Source organism: Xiphophorus hellerii, chromosome 17, assembly GCF_003331165.1.
Source record: "Xiphophorus hellerii strain 12219 chromosome 17, Xiphophorus_hellerii-4.1, whole genome shotgun sequence".
NCBI classification, from domain to species: domain Eukaryota; kingdom Metazoa; phylum Chordata; class Actinopteri; order Cyprinodontiformes; family Poeciliidae; genus Xiphophorus; species Xiphophorus hellerii.
Genome location: NC_045688.1, coordinates 9,990,781 through 10,011,206, shown reverse-complemented (window position 1 = coordinate 10,011,206; position 20,426 = coordinate 9,990,781). Strand labels below are relative to the sequence as shown.

Sequence of the window (20,426 nt, the reverse complement as noted above, 5' to 3'; positions counted from 1 at the left end):
CCTCTCCCTCACATCGCTTTCAGTTAACCATTGTAAGTTACATCATCATAGCTCATGTTATATCACAATTCAGTTTGTAGCTGACCGCCATCTTGGTAGGCATCCATAACAATCATGACAGGTGTTATGGAGTTGCTTTGACAACAATAAACTAGCTCTTGCCTCATCCATAACTTATAAACAGCATATTGCAACAATTAATTTTTGAGTACCATACCCACCTCTGTGTAATACTAAGATACATTTCAGTGATATTTACTGTAGCAAAATTAGCTTAGCTAAAGTAGCATTTATCTGCAAGCTTAGACATGCAGCCTACCAAGATGGCGGTTCTTGTGGGAACTATGTGTTGTTACTGTGACTCTTCACTATTATTTTGACTGTAAATACAGCTTCAATGTACCTTTTTCTGTTTCAGGCCCTCTTGTGGCAAATTATTGTAATTATGCTATTAGCCAGCCGCTATTTCCTGCTTAGTAGTTGCTGTCTCGCAAATGTTGGAGCCAGAAGTACATGCAAGACCTGATTACAGTTAGTGTTTATAATCGTCTTCTGTAGATATGTGTAACATGTTATACGTTTTTCAGAATGTTCCAGTTATTCGTTTTTAAATAATTTTCTGTCCATTAAGCGACACTGTTGTTTTTAAAATGCCTTCAATTAATAGTACTTTTTTGACTTTTTTTGTTGGGAATTTTGTTTCTAAGCTATTGACAAGAGTTATTTGCATTCCTATTTACATGTTGGATGATGGAAAACGGTTGTTTATCAACATTTGATTCAGCCGTAATAAACCACACAGTGGCAATTCCTGAATGAATTGTTCGTGTCAAGAATTTTATTTTGACAGCATCTCAGAATATGATACAAGTAAACAAGTTTTTTTTTTTTTTTTTTTTGCAAAAGTTAATATATTCATAGTGTTGCATTTTAATAAAAATAGTTGCTCACTTCTTACAGTCTCTGGGACCATCAATAGTTACACTTCTTCTACATAGAGATATTTGTTCAGGGTCTACACACTGCTAACACGCCACACAGTGAAACAGAGCTGCTCGGGTGCTGTGGGGGAAACGCGTCATCAAACGAAACATTCTCCGACTTCTGCTCACAGTTTGGCTCCACGGAGAAGGAAAGCAGCGACTTGTGCAAAAGTTTCAGCTTCTGTGTCAAACTCAAGTGATTTCATGAGAGAAAAAACATTCCCGCACAACGTTTAGGTCGAGGCCGAAGAGCCGAGCTGATGATTTTCTCCTCCTCCTCTGTGCTGGATTCTGTTTTACAATCAGTCAGCTTAGTCCTTGTGTAATTACGGATTACAGCGGCAAACATAATGAGTCCCCGTCTCCCTTTGCTCTTTTAAAAGCTCTGAGCACTTCCTTTAGCCGAGCAGAGGAAGGAAACTTTAATGCTGGATTTCTCAGGAGGAATATTACCAGGTACAGATGATAGAACAAGAATTTTTAACCCCCCCCCCAAAAAAACAATTTGCTTAAAAAAGTGGGTTTATGCTTTGAGTTATTTACTGTCAAAACGTCAATGAAGTAAAGCCTAAAAAGTAAAACAGAAAAGAGGATTGGTGTGCTTTTCTTCTGCTTGACATAAGCTGCACTCATTCGATTCTACAAAGGAACTAGGGCTGGACAATATAAGCATTTCATATCGGCAAATATCGATAATTATTGATCAGATTTTTTTTATTTTAAATATCTTAAAAACTGCCAAACTGGTGACGTAAACCTTCCTGTTTCATTCTCAGTTTTCACTTCACCCCAATTTTTATTTTCAGACATGAAACTGCTGCTGCGCAAGTTACTCAACATGTTGTTGCTAGGCAACCAGAGAATGAGTGAGTTGCTAGGCAGCCACAGAGTGACTGAGTCAGTTGATTCCACCAAATTAGCTGAGCTGGCTGTGAGAGGTTGAGCAGCTAAAGCTGTTTTCCTCTGACTACATTTCCCAGAATGCTGTGCGGTTCTGGAGGAGTTCTGTAAATAATCCATCAAATATATCATCTATTAATATTGACCATGTGTATTGTTATTCATTTTTTGTCCAGCCCTAGTTAAAACATGGGAAAAAAAAGCAACAAATTGCAAAGTCTAAATCAATAATGCAGTTTTCTGTTTTGGTATTATACTTTTTAAATACATATATATTAGGTTTTCTTCTATCTTATTGTTTCTCTATGGGTTTGGTCAAATATTTTTTCTTTTTTCCTTTGGAAACTTTATCAAGAGTCAAGACCAGTCCACAATTAGATCCTGACCCGGGTTATCTGGAGCATGTCACTCCCACCCTCTACTGCTAACAGTTTTATCTGCATTTCACTGTGGCCCTGTGTGTCCAAATACTCTTCTGGTCAGAAGTTTACATGCACTCGTTATGGGCATAAACAGGGTATCTGCATGTTTAACCAACTCAAATTGAAGACTTTATGAATGAAATTTAAGATCTGTATCACAGGACATTAAGAAACTGATGTGGATCAGAAAAGCAAACCGCGGTTTGCCTTAAAATTCAGGTTTTGATTTGGTTGAAAGGAACTCTGGTGTGGTTTGAATGCATGTGTGGATAAAAACAGACTGGAAACAGCTTCAAAATCAGGAAGTGCACTATAAACCAGGGCATTCTGGGTAAATACAACCAAAACAAATGTGCATTTAGCACTAGCAAGAGAAACAGTTTGTAATCTTTTACCAAAACAAAAGTAAAATGCTACAAACGCACAAATTTGACCGAACTCCATTTTTGTTTACTTTTTTTTTTTTGGAAATGTAAGGAATGAAGTTTTGCTTTGTGTAATTTCCTTTCCATGGTGCAGCGCCCCCACAGGTGAGGAGGGGAACCGTTTTTTCAAAGGTTTTGGCTTGTTTGAAACAGTACAGTGTGAAAGTAAACCGCACTAGCTGAAAATTAAAAATGTTGCAATTTTGGTCCCAAATTTAACAGAGTCTAAATTTGTCCATCAAATGTGAAAATTGACATACACTCATTATGGGCATAAACATGGTTTGAGCAGGTTTCATCAACTCAAACTGAAGACTGTTTAAGACCACTGTGAGGGACATTTAAGATCTGCATAATGGGAAATTATTGAGAAACTGATGTGGATCAAAAAAAGCAAACTGGTTCACCTAAAAACCTAGGCTTTGGTTTGGTTGAAGTGAACTCTGGTGCATTTCGAGTGCAAGTGGATTGGAAACTGCTTCAAAATCAGGGCATTCTGGGTAAATACAACCAAAACAAACATGCGTATCTAGTGCTAGCAAGAGAAATTGCTTGTAATCTTCTACCAAAGACAAAAGTGAAAGGCTACAAATGCTAAAATCTGACCCCACAAAAAAAGTCTTCTTCAGAGATTTTTGTGTAATTTCCTTTGATGGTTCTTGGTGCAGCGCCCCCACAGGTGTGGAGGGGAACAATTTTTTCAAAGGGTTTGATTTGTTTGAAACGATGCGGTGTGAAAGCAAACTGCACCAGCTGAAAATGTAACAAATGTTGCAATTTTGGTCCTAAATCTAACCGAGTATACCAGACTATCTAGTGTGAATATTTATCAACAAATAAATACTTAAAGGTAAATTGAAGGTTTACGTTCCACAGAAAAAAAAATAAAAGGTGAATCCATGAATGTTGAACATTTAAAATAATGGATTCCTAATATTACTACAATTAATGCCCATTAGGAATGTAAACAACTGACCAGAACTGATAGCTTAAAAAATCCTCCTAAAACAAAAAGTCAGCTTAAATGAGCTTTGGCACAGATATTCCTCTCCTCAAATCACACAGTGCAACAACAGAACACAATCATAAAGCCTCAGTAACATACAATACAAATCAAGGGCCCTAATGCCTAGTAGTAAATCCACTAACAGGCTTACTAATTGAGTTAAAAGGTGCTAACATTTGATTACAAGACTAAGTGGGGTTTTTTAAAATTGAAAATAATCGTGTTGGGCCTGATTTGCAAATCAGAGATGACCCAAAGTGAACCATTTGCTCAAACAAAAGACCCCAAATAATGGGTTCATAATTATACTTGTGGAATAAATTATATACTTCATTATATATCACATTTAAAAAATACAGTTTTTAATAAATTTGTGTGAAGTTGGTGTTTTTATAGCAGCCAGACTCGTAGTCAGTCTAAGGCACGCTTCTCTGTCACCATCATTCATCTCTCAGCGTTTGAACGGACACCGTCGTCACACATTGCTGTTTTGTTTTTCTTTTCTTCTTAAGCACAAGAATGACGATAAAAATGGATAAACGAGACAATCGTACAAAACAGAAACAGACAATCGCAGAGGAAACCCCAAGTTGCTTTGCTTGAACTCTCATCAGTTTTCTTATAAGATTCTTCACTATGAAGATGGTCTTATTTACAAACTGTTTAATATTTTTTATATAGTATCTCTTTAATCATGTGATGGATTAGTTGAGAGCGGTCTCTGTTAAGGCAAAGCTCGGCTGATGAGTGGATTTCATCTCTGCTGTCACGTTTTGATTCATTCAATCCTCAGAAAGCAGACAAACCTTCTTACAAAGGGGACCTATTATACTTCTTTGGATTTTTTACTAACTTTCTACTTCTATTTGGGTTTCTATTGCTTCTGAAGACAAGACCAAAGGCTTAAAAAAGCAATTTTTTGACAATAAATTAATGTATTTTAGTGTCTGGGAAATGAGACGTTTCACCTAGTAACCTCAGAGAAGCCCAGCCCGTTACTTAGCAAACCCAGCAGTTCCGTCGTCACCTAGCAACCCAAGTAGAGCTCCAGCACGTTTGGTCAGTTAATTTGCGCTGTACAATGGCTGCTGGAAAAGAGAGCTTTGACAGACTGAAAGCTTTCAGACTGAAAGACTGAAAGTTTCTAAAGAGTTTCAGCAGCAGAAATCTTTCAGAAACTTAAAAAAAAACACACTTGGTGGTTGCTTTAAAAAGTTCAACAAGAACATAAGAAGTTAAGGGTAAATTTTATTTGTCTCAATGCTACTCTAAGTAACAGTTTTTCAGTGCTTTTAACATTTTATGTCCGTTTTCACATCATTTCAGTAACCGAAATGGATTTTGTTCAACTTTTAGTGCCTCCTAGTGATTAAAAATCTCAGTAAAATTGCTACTGTTATTAAAACCCTGTGATTTATGTTGATGCTCTTGTTTTGAAATGTACCTGGATGCTCTCTGGAAAGAGAGGTGGGAGGAGAAGTTAAGGAGACGCCGCTAATATCGAACTGGCTAACACAATAAGTTTGTCAAAAGTGCTTAAAGTGTAACTATAAGGCATTCAGATACCTCCAAGTTACATCAAGCTCATGAAACTAAAATAAATTAAAGCAATATTTTAAGAAGAAAAGTTGAATGATGTTAATTTGGTCCAATCAAGTGTGCCTCTTGAGAAACGCCTTCCTTTAGAAAAGCCTACTTCGTCTGCAGACAAACCTACTTGGCTAGAAAAGACAAATGTTTTGTTTGACTTACCATGCAAAAACCACTTTCTGCATTCTTGTTGGTTGCGCAGGAGGCTCCGCTGCTGCTTTTCAAAGACATACTTTTGTATAATTGCGCATCTGTTTGCAGCCATTTTCATGTGCAAGTGTAAACGCTGAGTGGGGGTCATGGATTGGACTTAAAGTGGCAGAGACTCTAACACAGCTGATTCTGAAAGGAGAACTGACTCCTGAACTAATACAATCTCATTATTTAAGAATGATTTTGTGCAAAAAATGTAATAAATATGTTTTGTATAAGCCATAAATCTATCCTAACTGGTTCAAAGAAGTATAATAGGTCACCTTTCAACATTCCACTTCATAAAATAGACTACAATTTGAACAGTAAATATATTTATGTATAAAAAATCCAAGCCTGCTTTCTGTCCAGCTCAGCTCGGGAGTTCAGAGGTTTCAGAAAGTTCTCGCTCTGCTACTGATTGCTCTTTCTTCTTAAAGTGAATGACTTTCCAGTTTTTAAGGTGGTGGGTGTAACATAATGCTTCAGAATAATTTAAAATACAGTAGTATAAATAAAAGTTTTAAAAGTTGTGGTCCAGATAAGCCCGCACCGCTTCGTGTTTGTCTGCTGGAGGATGTGGAGGTGGTGGTTCAGTCCGGACGAACGTGGACGCTGCTGCGGCGGCGATGTTATCTGCTGAGCGTTGACGCGCCTGCGCGCAGCGTGCTGGGCAGCTTGTCCGATCCAGGGATCTTCCACGGACCGGGCGAGACCGTGGCCTTCCTTCCCGCTCCGGTGGCGCTGCTGGTGCTCTTGCCCCTTCGCTCTGCGCTTTCCCTGCCGTTCCTGTTAGTGTGTGGGATCTTAGAGCCGCCGGGAGAGTGAGTCCTCTCCTTGGACCGTCCTCTGGTGCTCCTCAAAGGTTTGGACTCCCCGCCTTGTCCCTCCTTGTCCCCGTCTCCGTCAGTAGTGTGCTGCTGCAGCCTGTGTCCCTTATGGGTGGACCCGCCACCATCACTTTTGGCGATTCTCCTCCCCTGACTCATGGCGTCTCTGTTCAGCAGCAGCTCGGCTTTCTGGGGGCTCTTGGAACGCTCCGTCCTGCTGGCGTCCCGGGAGGCGTCTAGAGGAGGCAAATGAGGAGGGTCGAGGGCCGGGGCCAAATGAGATGAAGGCGTTGGCATGGAGAGGCTGTCAGTGGGAGGGCCTACTTCCGACAGGCTTGGGGAGGCTGAAGGGCGACCATCCCATGGGACGGCGTTGTCTGGGGCAAGAAGACATGCAGTGAGAAACCAAAAATAAACACAAGCGCACAACCAGAACACCACTGCACAACAAAAAACACTGCAGAGAATAGAACTGGATGATAAAAAGTCCCAGAAATGATGGAGATAAACAATAATATTGTTGTTTTGAGACCATTTTTAATACTGTAATGATAATGGCATCACAATTCAAGTTTTGTTATCCCAAGTACTATGCAATAAGACAAATTTTCCCACAAATTATTGCGATACACGATAATATTGTCTATACTATCAACTGATAAAATGATAATGGCACAATAGTGCAAGTACACCTAGGCTTATCACAACAGCAAATTTTACTGGACAATAAAAAGTCCCAGAAATGATTACGATAAACGATAAAATTGTTGTTTTGAAACCATTTCCAAGTAATATAATGATAATGACATAATTATGTAAGTTTTTTATCACAAGTACTATGCAATAAGTTTTACTGGACAATACAGTTTCCGAGAAATTATTGCGATACACAATAACACTGTTCATATTATCTACTAATAAAATGACAATAAAATGATAATGGCATAATAATGCAGGTACATTGAGGCCTGTCAATATGACAAATCTTACTAGATGATAAATTATCCAAGAAATTATTGCGATAAACGATAATATTGTTGTTTTGAGACAAATTTCAACTGAAGATAATGGCGTAGTAATGTAAGTACACTGAGGACTAACAATAAATTTTACTGGACGATAAATTGTTCCAGAAATAATTGAAATAGTTCAAAAAACACTAACTTATTGCCAGAAACTGGGGATTGGTGGGAGGCTTAAAGCACGTGAGCCGTTTTTAAAATCAGTTGAGACCCAAATGGAAGTAGAAAAATGTGCAAAATATGAATTTTGCTTAGAAACAGAAAAATGTACAAAACAAATCACATAATTTGACCTAAAATGTGACAAAATCATGTTTCAGTTTGAATTTTGATGGATTCAGAAACTAATTGAATACAATTATACATGTCTTATCACACTATATAACAACATCAATCAGTCAATTTCTAAAAGCTGTAAGTATCAAGATTAAAGCAGCTCTGGCTCCTACATCCACATGCGTCGGAGAGCAGCTCTACTTTCAGAAAACATCAATCTGCCTCCCACAGCTCTCTTTAAGGCCGAGGACAATCTAAAAGCTTGGCGGAAAATCGAATCCAGGTTTAATGAAATGGACGACGGGCCCAACAGGGCGGCGTTTCGGGGAGGATGAAAACCGTCTAAGGTCTGAGTACGACTCCCTCACCGTGAATCCACGAAGCTTTTCTCCCCCCAAAAAAAAGAAAAATAAAAAACAACTCCCTGCTCTCACAGACTGTTAGCTCCTGTTTCTGCACCGCTAAGCCTCGGTCCCTCGGCCATCAGTCATTTCCAGCAGCCCAGGCAGGGGGCAGGAAGCTGTAGGCTCGCTGCACCAGCACTAAGAGACTCAGTTACAACAAAACCCGCATTAGTAATATCACAGAAAGCTAGACGTTTTCAGGGTAAATTAATAAATACTAAATGATTTAGAAGGTAATTTCTACTGTCAGCTCAGGCATAAAAGCTAGAGGGACTTTTTTAAAAACTACAAAATGCTGTATTAAAACTTTTTCTGTTCTACTTTGGATGAAAAACTGAAGGCTTTCTGCCTTTTATACATAATATTTTTAAGTTTTATTCTAATCTGAACTTTAAATTAGTAATCCAAAAAAATAAATCACTGATTCAATTTTTAATTTTTTTTGGGGGGGTGGGGGGGTGGAAGGAGGGGGATTGCTGCAGTTGAAATTAAGTATGTTTTAGTTTCTATTTATATTAGTTTTTTGGGGTATTTTCAGCCAATTTCATAATTGTCTTATTATTTTTCACCAAGCTTAACCACTTAGGTCAGCTGAGGTTGTAAATGTGCTACAAATATAAACTTTGGCTTGACTTATTAGTTGAAAATTGCATTAAATATTATCATTTATTCCAATAATTTCTTGGACAATCCATCAAAATTTGTTATTGTGACATGTTTTTTCAGTTACAAAGTACCGGATTTGGGTCACATTCTTTCAAAAATGATTTCTATATTTAACCAAGATTAACTAAAGTCTGGATAAATGTAGGTCTACTTATTTTTTAAACTTGGTTTTAAAAAGACAAATACTTTGTGTTGTACACAACATCTGCTGTAAGAAAATTGCTAGTAATAATTTTACTCTGATTATTCTAACTCAAGTGAGGATGGAAATGTGCCTACAGATAAAAAATATTTACAGAATTTATTCCTTTTAATTTTCTGAGTCTAACCCAAATTCACTGAATGTTACAGCAGCAAACAAAAACATTGCTGCCCTAATTCCCTGTTATGTATATTAAGATTCACAATGAGGCTGGTGGGAAGGGAAACTTGGACTGGAGGTAAGCAGGTGCTGAAAGGACCTGTAGAGGCTGCAGGTGCATGCATTTAAATAACGGCCTGTTTAAAATCTTTTTACTGCTTTTACACAAATCCCACCTGCAGCCATGAAATCTCTGCAGATCCAGACTCCGGCTTTATGGATGTGATTAATGCCCACATGCTGTTTATGTCTGAGCTCAGGCCAAATGGAACAAGTGTGTGTAGATAATTTCAAGACTTTTTTCCCCACAAGATGTGTTATTAAACACAATGTAAATCCAAACAGAGGTGTGAAAAAGTCATTTTTCTTCTCTGGCTGCGGACATTTTCAGATTATAGCAGTTTAAAAACAAGTGGGTGTATGATTTGCTCAAAATCTAAATAATCTCTAGAGGTTCAAATATGAATGCCTTGAGCAAAATCCAAAAAGCTGCTCGCTAACGATGACTAGCATTGGTTTTAGCTGTTAAGTTGTCAAAATAACGTGCTAAATCTTAACTTGATATATTAAAGAAAAAGGGAAACAGTAATTTGCTACTAATTATTAACACTACGACAACTAGATAACAAGGTCAGGAAAAAGTTTTAGTTTTAAAATAAATGCTGAGGAAGTGTGCTAGCTTGACTATGACAAACGTAACATGTAGATGTGATGTGTAATTCTGTGTGTTTTGGTTCAGTTAAAAAATAAAAAAGGCAACCTAAACAACTCTAACAGATCATCAGTAGAGCAGCTGTTTAAATTAGCTGATCAACCACCGCTGTGTTAGCTTAGCTAATAGCAACGGTAGCTAATATACCACAGCGATCACTTATTAATAATCATAAAATAAACATCAAGCCTAAAAATATAAAACTGTAACGAACTGAAAGTTCTATTCTTTGTTTGGGAAATGTTTGAGAGTTTGTTTTTTCGTGTTGAATCATGAAACACATAGTGGCGTTGTTGTCAGTTGCCATAGCAACGAGTCTGCGTGTAGCTTAGCTGACAGAGAGCGAGAAAAAGTAGTTTTGAGTTGTTCTGTAACTGTTTTTCTGCATTATTTCTCCCTTTGCTGTGACATCCAACCAGTTCTGGCATTAGTAGAGTTCATTCAAATGGGTTGGTTTTCATGGAAATGACCAGATTTTTCAGATTAATCTACCAGTTTAAAACGGGGTAAAGCTAAGGGGCTTTGGGAAGGCCGAGAGGTTTAATGTCAACCTGTTAAATTTAACCTAAAACCAGTTTTAATGTGAGTTTTAGGTCAGAATCTTGTCCAGGTTTCTCACAGGTTGTGGTCAGACTGGTTTGAAGGTGGGTCGTTATAATAATGGTGTCCCAGCAGCTTCCAGTTTATGATCATCTTAAACCTTGATGGTTCTGGTTTAACTGTTGAAACTTGCACACAGTTGGTGGTTTTAACTGGACATTGATCCAAACTGGGTTTAAAAGAAGGCTAGAAGGGATTTCCAAAAGAACTGACCTCAAAATTAGCTGAAAAGTCCACATCTGTACCAAAAAATAAATTTTATTCTGAAATATCTTGTGTTTAAAATATAAAAAACAAATTCATATGACCTTTCTTTTGGAAAAAAGTGAGTATTACACTGATGATGAAGCCACACGAGACAGTAGGGAATCCGAATTACTGGCAATGTTGCAAAAAAAAAAAAGTTCCTTCAAAGGCTTGGTTCAAACTGTTCATTGATTTTACTTTGTAAATAATCCATTATGATATTTAACATCATAGTGGATGTTATGATGTTAAATATCATAACATCGTGATAAACTGTTCAGCTGATTTTAGCTGAACAGCTGTGTTCAGATTGAGTTTTTTAAACTGTTGGAGGCTGATTCATGTTTCAGTAATGAAGCAAGTTACATTCACAGATTTTTACAACCTCCTGGAGCTTTCTTGATTACATTAAAAGCAGAAAAATAACATTTTTGGGTGTTTTTAGGTTAACAATTATTTTAGTTGTTGATTATTCAGATGATTAATCGATTAATCTGATTACAAAAAGGGAAATATTTTGCAGATTTTTGACTTTAGGCTATTTGTACAATAATAAACATACATTAATAGATACAAATAAACAATTCAATGAACGCTTGACACCAAGATGTGAAAATTTTAAGTCTCTACAATAAGCTGTAGAGCTGATGTGTTTATTTTTGGATTAACTATCCAATTTATAATTGGATAGAAAGTGCTAGATAAGTGCTAGATACATGATTTTTTCCAGATGAAACTAAAACAATGTTTTGAGTAGAACATACTTACAAAGTTTTTTGTTTTTCTTTTAAAAGCACAATTTATATATTTTTTTGTACAGTTTTGGATTAATTACTGCTTTCAGTGTGTTGTTTTTTCATCAAATAGCCTTTAGAGCCTGTGTATTCTTGTTAATGATTCATTGAGTGCTAGATTAGTTTGCGATTAATCATGATTAATCGTTTCAGCCCCTAGTTCAGAGGCAGGATTATGTTTTAAAATCAGGTTAAACGACAAAAACCAGCAACACACAACGGAACAACACAGAAAGGCAGGGTTAAGTGAAGAGAAAACATTGGTATGGTAACAAACCGTGTCTTTAGAGTGGCCCATTAGGAAGAAATAGGGGGAGCCATGCTTGTCACTTTTCATGCACATGGAGAGACTGGAAGATACCATTCCTATAGAAGGGGAAGTAACAACCTAGACCAATCAATTAGTGATAGATCACTGAAATGGACAGAAAATAAGCTAGTGTTAGTCAAGACAGAAAAGGAAGCAGTTATTATTGAGATTAAAGAATACAAAAGACAGATTATTATGGATATAAATGCATGCCAGAATATTTTATCAATAAGTAAGATTATACAGTTGAAGTGTTAAAAAGAGAGAAATGATGCAGATGTCCTCCAGGTACTCACCGTACTCTGGGACCTGGCCCGTCCCCCTCTTCAGGAGGAGACGGACCCGTCTGCCCCCGACCTTGATGAGCTCGATGGCCCTGGCGTGGGTCATGTCTCTGGTGCTCTCCCCATTGATCTCAATGATTTGGTCCCCGACCTGGATGTCAGACGAAAAGATAAGGGAGTTGTAAGAAACAGCTGGAAAGAGGGAAACATTTCGGGTGAGGAGAGCGCTCTTTATTTAATGTGTTAGCCAGCTAATTGGTTGTTGTGGGAAATGCGAACTGTGCTTTGGAAGTATTGTTGTAGTTTCTTAGAAATATCTCACAGGGAGTAAGAAAGTTTTCCTGCAGAAGCTGGGGACTGAACAAAGCAGAGTGGAAATATTTTACCTCCTAAAATATCCCAAACTGTGAGGAAAATGGGACAAATGTTGGCTCAAACCAGCTTCTACTTCTCCAAACTTTTAACATAACAATATGAAAGGTTAGCATTTAAATACTAACTTTTTCCTCAATATTAGGAAAATGGTACAAGTTAAGCAAACAGCAAATTTGTTTTTATTTTAGATCTTTTGACCAAGTGGAAACAGAAATCTGCATTGCAGATTAAACAGTAAATTGTGTAAAAGATTACACCGAAAAAAGAAAGAAAACAACTGAAGTTGTGTGAATTTGGACTAAAATGGAATAAGCAATAAATAAATTAATTGCATGATAAATTAAAATGTGCTCAATAATTTCCATTTGCATGATTTATCATTTTTCTCCAGTCTGGTGTTTTGGTCTCAACTCGCCATTTAAAATTTGTTTACGGTGACTTCAAAATTAATTTGATTTCTTGTTTTGGTTTTGTTTATTTATTTTGGATATTTAAAATGTCTTCCAGTTCCACTGTTAAAATGTTAATTAGAATTTAAAGTTGATTATTGATCTTTGAGAATGTATTCTTGCATTATGTCACTTGAAAATGGTCTCAAAACAACAATATTATTGTTTATTGCAATGACACCTGGGACAATTTATCATCCAGCAAATGACGACATACAGTTTGAATTGAATAAACTTGGTTGGAAATAAGTGGATTCTTAAAGGATTTGATCTGGTGAAAGAATATGTATAAGTTATTGTATAAATATAAAGAAAAAAATGTAACCTGGTGAACCCCAGCATCTCTTGCATTCATAGTGATGAAATTATTGGAAACAAAACACAGATACAAGACAGTGCAGATGAAGGAAAACTAACAATAAGCAGACACTACTTCCCTCGAGGTTTTGTTGCTATTATTTTGCTCCTTAAAACAAAAAAAGTTACAAAGATGAGTAAAATAATTGGTGACAGAAGCTGCAGCATTTTGATTATCATCCATGAATATAAGTTCTGGCCCAGTCCCTGATGCACTTGACACTTCTCAGCTCTGAGGATGACTAATGGGGGGATTCATTGGGAACAGGACAAAACGTGAAGTACAATTATGCTAACAAATGGAGATCTCATCCCGTAATGTTCGGAGCAATTTAAAAGTCAGGAGGGGAATTGGTTCAAAGGAGGGAGGAGGGATATTAGGTACCATTACGGTGGTCTGGAGTGAGGCGGGAAGGGGAGGAAGGCAGGACGATTTACTCATTAATCCTGACCTCCAAACAGCAGAGCAATCTCAATTTTCATCTTAGTGAAAGAGGGAAATGCAAGTTAAATAAAGACCAGGCTAATGCTGATCCTAGATGACGTGACTTGAAAATTAAGAGGGTTTTATTATAAGTATGTCTTAGGATAGCAATAAAATCTGCACAAATTTTACCAGTGGTTATTTCCTCTCAACAGATTGGAGTCTTTAGATTAATATGATTTCCTCAGTGTGTTTTAAATCACTACAGGTAATGTTTTTCAACTTAATGTAAACAATAAAACCAAAAATTACTCAAAAATTATAAATACTTACTTTTAATTTATTACCAGAGCAACCAAAAGGCGTTTACGCCCAAACAAGTTTGTTTTGTTTCAGGCAGAATTAACCAGAGTAAATGCAAAATTGAATTTTGCTTAGTAAGAGGAAAAGCCATCCGAAACAACCTTTCCCGATATGAAAAAGTAATTGCTCTTCTTACTGAATCAGGAATTTACTGTGATAAACTGCTTGTTTTAGAAAAGCTGCAGCAGCCAAGTCTGATTACTGCTCGACTTGTAAAAATCAGGAATTAACTAAAAAAAAAAACTGCATGACAGCAGGAAGTAGCCTGGAAGACGTCAAAAAGCAACACAACATGAACCAAACTGAAGAAATTCAAGACCAGGAAACAAAACACATTAACAAGACAGTGCAGATAGAGGAAAACTTACAATAAGCAGTTTCCCTTAAACTTTTACTCTTTGGGCTCATGGCCCAAAGAGTAAAAGTTGTAAAAGATAGAAGAGAAGGAAGCAGAGAGTAGAGGGTTGAGTTGGTTGACAGAGAAAAAGCTGCAGACAAAGGAAAAAGTCACTGAAATCTATCAGTTTGAAAATGAATAAAAAAACATTTGTAGGGCTTTGGGTGAACCACAGTGAGACATTATTAATAAATAAATAAAAACATACAATAATGATGAATGAAAGTGAAAACAAAATGGCGGCCTATTGTCTAAAATTGACATTTTGCACGTTTTTTAAAATTTAATAGCACAACAAAAAATTTAATGTTTATGACACTTTAATCCAATTTGCATAATAATTTGGAACACGGTGTATATCTTCTAAAAACAGCCCAAGGGCTTAAAAACAAATAAATAAAAAAATACACACAGATGTTTTTTGGCAATAAGTTAATGTTTTTTGGTGTCACATTCTACAGGTTGCCGTTACCAAGCAACCTCAGCCAAGCCCAGCTCCCGTTACCTAGCAACCCCAGCGAAGCTCCAGGACATCTGGTCAGCTGGTTTTACCACTGTATGTGCTGACAAGTGTTTTGTTGTTGACTTACCATCCAGAAACCATTTGCTGCATTCTTGTTGGTTGTGCAGGAGGCTCCACTACTGCTTTTCAAAGACGTATGGTTATATATTTGCGCATCTGTTTTCAGCCATTTTCACGAGTGAGTGTCGATGTTGAGTTGGGGCCGTGGCTAACAGCAGCTTATTTGGATTTAAAGTGACAAGAGACCCTAAATCATTTCATTCTGATTTTGTGCAAAAACGTAATGAACATGTTATGTATAATAAACTTATCCTAAGCTGTTCAAGTCTTCATCTTGAAGACGATGAATGGATAGATAGATGGATTTCCCCAGATTGGTGCTAAACTGCCACTCTTTTAGGTATTTTTCAAGACAACTCTAGACTCTTGCTCAATGCAGTGCGTATTCCCATATGATCATATTTCACAGCAGCTTGTGAGTTGACTTTAAGTAGCCCCCCAAAGGGATTCCTCCCTGTCCGCTAGCCTACCTCCCTCCAGGCTCGCTGGACTGTGTTGGCTGCAGCATCCAGGAAGGAGAGTAATACCTCCCTTGGGGGCATTTTGCACACATTATCTTTGACAGGTTCATTACAGATAAGCAATGTAGATCATACCAGGGCCATCAGCCCAAAGCATAAAAGTTGTAAAACATACAAGAAAAGGAAGCAGAGAGCAGAGGCTTGAGTTGGTTGACAGATAGCAAAGAAGCTGCAGATGAAGTTTTAATATATTTCGGTAGCAGTAAATCAGAAAATGTCCAAACCGGAGATGGAGCATGATAAGTCAATATAACAGCTGTTTTTTATGGTTTTTTCTGGCATTGTAAACTCAGTATTACTTTGAACACAGCAAAATCACAAAATCTTAATTATTTTTGGCCTAGTTTCTAATGTAAATACCTTAATACACTAAGAAAAAAGACAAAACTTACAAGTAACTTTTCAGCAAGATATAAAAGTTTATTTTAAGTAAATAATTTCTTCATATTGATAAAAAAGGTAAAATAAGGGAAATAATCTGCCAGTAGAACAAGACATTTTCACTTATAAAATGGGAAAACTACTTTTTAAAAAATAAAATGGCAGAATATTTCACTTACAGCTAGTACTTATTAATCAATGTTAAGGAATTACTTACTTAAAACAAATTTCTATTTCTTACTGAAAACAAAAAACAGCCCAATTGCTAAAAAACCTCTCAATAAGTTAATGTTTTTTGGTGCTACATTCCAGAGGCACTACGCCGTTACCTAGCAACCCCAGCCAAGCCAAGCCCCGTTACTTAGCAACCCCAGCGGAACTTCCGGAACACCCCGTCAGCTAGTTTAACCGATGCATGCGCTGTACAATGGAAAGTTAGTTTTGTCTTACTTCAAGTATACCAAGATATCTGCACTAGAAACTAGACCAAAAATACTTGGCAAGATTTTGTGTTTTTTTTTTGCAGTGAGGTACTGCGGAAACTCATAAGCTGAGCTAAGTATGATCACATGTAGCGGAGGGATGAGTTTTAGAAATATGGGAGGAGAAAAATCCGGAGGTTTTAATATGACATGAGAAAAGTTGTTGCAGTAGCTTTGATAGCATCGCACAATTACACTGAGTGACCGCCATGTAATCCAGATGGATAGAAAGCAGCTTAACCTTTAAACAAGCTTTGTCAAACGACTCGAATAATAAAAATAATAAATAATAAAATAAAAATAAAAAATCATCAAGCTTACCCTCATCCTCCCGTTGCGGATGGCCGGTCCGTCCTCCGCCAGCCGTAGGACAAACAGGTCCATCTTGTACTCCCGCCCTCCTCGGATGCTGAAACCGAAGCCCTTCATGCTTTTTTCCAACTCCACTGTGAAATAGTCGAAGTCCTGCGAAAGCTGAAACGAGCCCCCGTCACACACGGTTGGATTTAGTTCTGTTTGTTTATAAATGTGATGAAAAGGACGGAAATACTCTGAGGAATTTGAGAATGATAGATGAGAAAATGTTAGGAAACAATTAAAACCTGTAGGGCCGCAAGTAACGATTAATCGATTGTTCTGGTGATTAACTGGTTAAACAGATCTACAGATTATTCATTTAATCACTCAAGCTTTTTCATACAATATTAAAATACATTGAAAGATGAAAAACTGTTCCAAGAAAACATTTTATTACCTAAAAAGCAGTAACATAGCATTCTTTTAGTGAATCTGAACATGGAGCTAAAACTATGCCTTATTTGAAGAGTTTTGACTAAAACATATTCACAGACAATGGTATTTTTTTAAATCTTAAAACCAAAATGTATATATGTTTTGTACAGTTTTGTGTTAATTAGTGCTCTGGATATGTTGTTTTTGTTTCAACAAAATGCCTTTTTTGAGTCTGTATCTCAGTTAACGATTAACCGATTACTAAATGACAATTGTTTCAATAACCGATTCACTATGATTAATCGTTTCAGCCCTAAAACTTGTGAATAATATTTGTGAATAAAATCTGCTCTATCCAAAATGCTCAAATGGCAGTTTTAGCTTCACTTGGTTCAAATTCTGTTAAAACTATTAAGCAACTTTTGCTATCCAAATATTAATTGGTTAATACATAAATTAGTCAAGACATAAGTCCTACATTGTACTAATGTTAAACCAAACAGAATAAAACTGAACTTTTGTGCTGATGTTAAAAGTATTTCTAGCTGCAGATCAATAAATAAATTAATCAGATTTATTTGTATCACTTATTTCAGCAACAAGGCAGTTCGAAGTGCTGCAAGTCATAAAAACACAAAAATACAAAGTCATAGAACACACAGTCAACAATTTAAACATTCCATTTTCTGATCTGTTAGATCCGTTTAAACGATTAATTGTCATTATAATCGATTAATCGACAACTTCAATAATTGTTAGATGCTTTCTTTGCAACAAATTATCAAACATATATTTAAGGAATGATTTGTTATTGCATTCTATGCAAATATATTTTCGTATTTAAAAATGAATTGAATTATTTGTTTAGTTGTATTATTTAAAGTATTTCTTTTATTGTATAAAAAGGCTTAACGGTTTAATGGAAAATGTACAGAATATGACAATTATTTTTAATTATTAATTGACAGAATAATCTTTAGTTAATGTCCTAATTAATGATAACCAACAGGGGTTTTCATTACAAATGCAAAAAATAAAAATAAAAATATAACTGATCTTTAAATGGTGAGTGTCTGGAACAAGGCAAACATAAATCCAGTATATTGGAGAAAATAAAACCGTTTTTGCCTTCTTACCTGAACTGGAGGCATCCTGTAGTCTGGGATGGCAAACGGCCTGTAGTCCAGCAGCGGTGGATGTCTGTAGTCCAGCGTGGGCGGCTGCCTGTAGTCCGCCACAGGAGGGTGCCGGTAATCCACCGGTGGCTGCCGGTAATCCGTGAAAGGAGGCTGTCTGATGTCTGGTTTAACGTCTTGTCTGGCCTTCACCTCAGATCTGTAACTAACAGACACCCCAGACTGAAGGAAGACCTCTGAGGAAATAGATAATGCTTATTTCTGATGGAAACCAGAAAAAACTGACTAGACTCAGGAAATTAAGCGTTTTCCTCCAGCAAAAATCCCATGAAATGTTAATAAAAATATATCAATGACTGTGACGGTTTAGAACTTTGTAGTTCTTGGTTAAATATTTAACCCATCTTTTTAAAGAAGCAATACATCCACCATAAATGATTTAGTAGTCTCTAAAAGTAAAGTGATGTTAAAAAGCAAAAGACAGAGTGTGATGGAGAGTGAAGGCGACATTTAAAATGGCAAAAAGGAGGAAATATATAGAATAGCACAAGGAAGGATAAAATGTCTGCATTTAAATCCGATGCTCACATACACTGTATGAACTCAGATATTTACATACACATTGAATACTTGATATTCCGCTTATAATCAAATATACTTCAAAATGAACAGCAGAAACTGTTTTAGCAATACAACAGAAGCTAATTCCTACAGACTTCCTTATTTCCAGTCTTGGAGGAACAGCCAATTGGTGACAAGGAACAGAAGTAGTTTTCTTGGATTGGCTGCTTTGCAAACACCAACCAAAAGCATGTCAAGTAGCATTGTGTCCACAAATTTGTTAGTCTGTGAATAGGTGAGGGTACAGTGCAAAAATAAAGTCCAATGGAAAATGTGTGGACAGAGCAAAAGAACCTGTCCTAATTACAATATTTTTGTCCGGAGGAATGGGTCAAAATTCTATAAAAACAACGCAAGATGCTTGATTAGGACTGCAAATAATATTAGTTATCAATTATTCTATTTATTTCTCTGATGATTAATCGATTAATCGAATAAAAGAAATGGCCACATTCTGCATATTTGTCAGTTAAGCCTTTTTTACACAACATTAGAAATTATTAAAATATTCAAAGAAACAAATATTTTACAGAATATTACAGGTGAAGCTAAACTATGCCACTTCAGAAGTTTTTGGTAAAACATAGATCCAGACAGGGGATTTAAAAAAAATCTTAAATACAACATGTACAGTACATATTTGTGTACAATTTTGACTTAATTACTGCTCTGAGAATGTTAATCGTCCAGCAATTTGCCTTTTTTCTGAGTCTGTATACTAACATTAACCATTAATTGACTACTAAATTAGTCGATGATTATTTCAAGAATCAATTACTCATGATTAATCGTTTAAGACCTAAGCTTGTGGAAAGACACCAACAACATGTGACCCAATCATACAGCTTAAAACATCATTCATATAGAAAAATTAGCTAATCAAAAAATCTGGTTTCAACTGTTTTCATAGAAGACCAACCTAGAAATATGCATTAAAAAATGTTTTACAATCTGGAATATTTTTCTACCTGCCGTCGTGGGTGTAGGTCTGAGGAGGAGGAACAGGAAGTTGGGTCACAGGGCTGTGATGGGGAGCTGGGTTGGGCTGAGCAGCAGAGGGGTGAGGTTCTACTGCCGCTGGGTTGGACTGGGAGGCTGCAGCGTTGGGCTGGGCCTTTGGGCTGTGCTGTTGAGCCATGGGGCTCTGCTTCTCTGAGGCTGTTGCTGACGGAGGGTTGCTGAGCTCTGCGAATAAAAATTTTTTTTTTGAGAAAACACTGCAATATATGACAGTGTATCAAAGCCAGGCTAAATAAATAAATAAAATTATGAGGATAAAGTCATAGTAACACGAGAATAACGTCTTAATATTACGAGAATAAAGTTGTAATGTTAGGAGAACTCCGACACAAAAAAAGAAATCTTACAACTGCGGTAAAATGTAGAGTATCTTGTGCAATTATACTTTGACAATGGTTTTACAAATAACAAAAACCTTAATTTGCTAATGCATCCTGTCACTTTAAATCCAAACAAGCTGTTGCTGGCCACGACCCACAACTCAACGTTTACATTCCCACATGAAAATGGCAGCAAACAGATACGCAATTATACAATCATGCATCTTTGAAAAGTACAACTG

At 36.6% G+C, this 20,426-nt stretch overlaps 1 protein-coding gene across 10 annotated transcripts in view; it reads right to left on the bottom strand.

The window, feature by feature from the left end:
• Positions 1-816: 816 nt before the first annotated feature.
• The window catches only part of magi2a (membrane associated guanylate kinase, WW and PDZ domain containing 2a), a 239,346-nt gene continuing 219,736 nt past the window's right edge, over positions 817-20,426 (bottom strand). For 7 of the 10 annotated variants that reach the window (XM_032589208.1, XM_032589211.1, XM_032589212.1 and 4 more), the window contains 5 exons: positions 19,813-20,029; positions 18,224-18,428; positions 16,677-16,829; positions 12,036-12,174; positions 817-6,725 (listed from right to left, as the gene is read on the bottom strand). In XM_032589208.1, the coding sequence (XP_032445099.1) occupies positions 6,151-6,725; positions 12,036-12,174; positions 16,677-16,829; positions 18,224-18,428; positions 19,813-20,029 (1,289 nt within the window). In that variant the 3' untranslated portion in view covers positions 817-6,150. Of the gene's footprint in view, positions 6,726-11,706; positions 11,796-12,035; positions 12,175-16,676; positions 16,830-18,223; positions 18,429-19,812; positions 20,030-20,426 lie in introns of all 10 variants that reach the window. The other 3 variants (XR_004342637.1, XM_032589215.1, XM_032589210.1) reach the window with 3 other exon arrangements.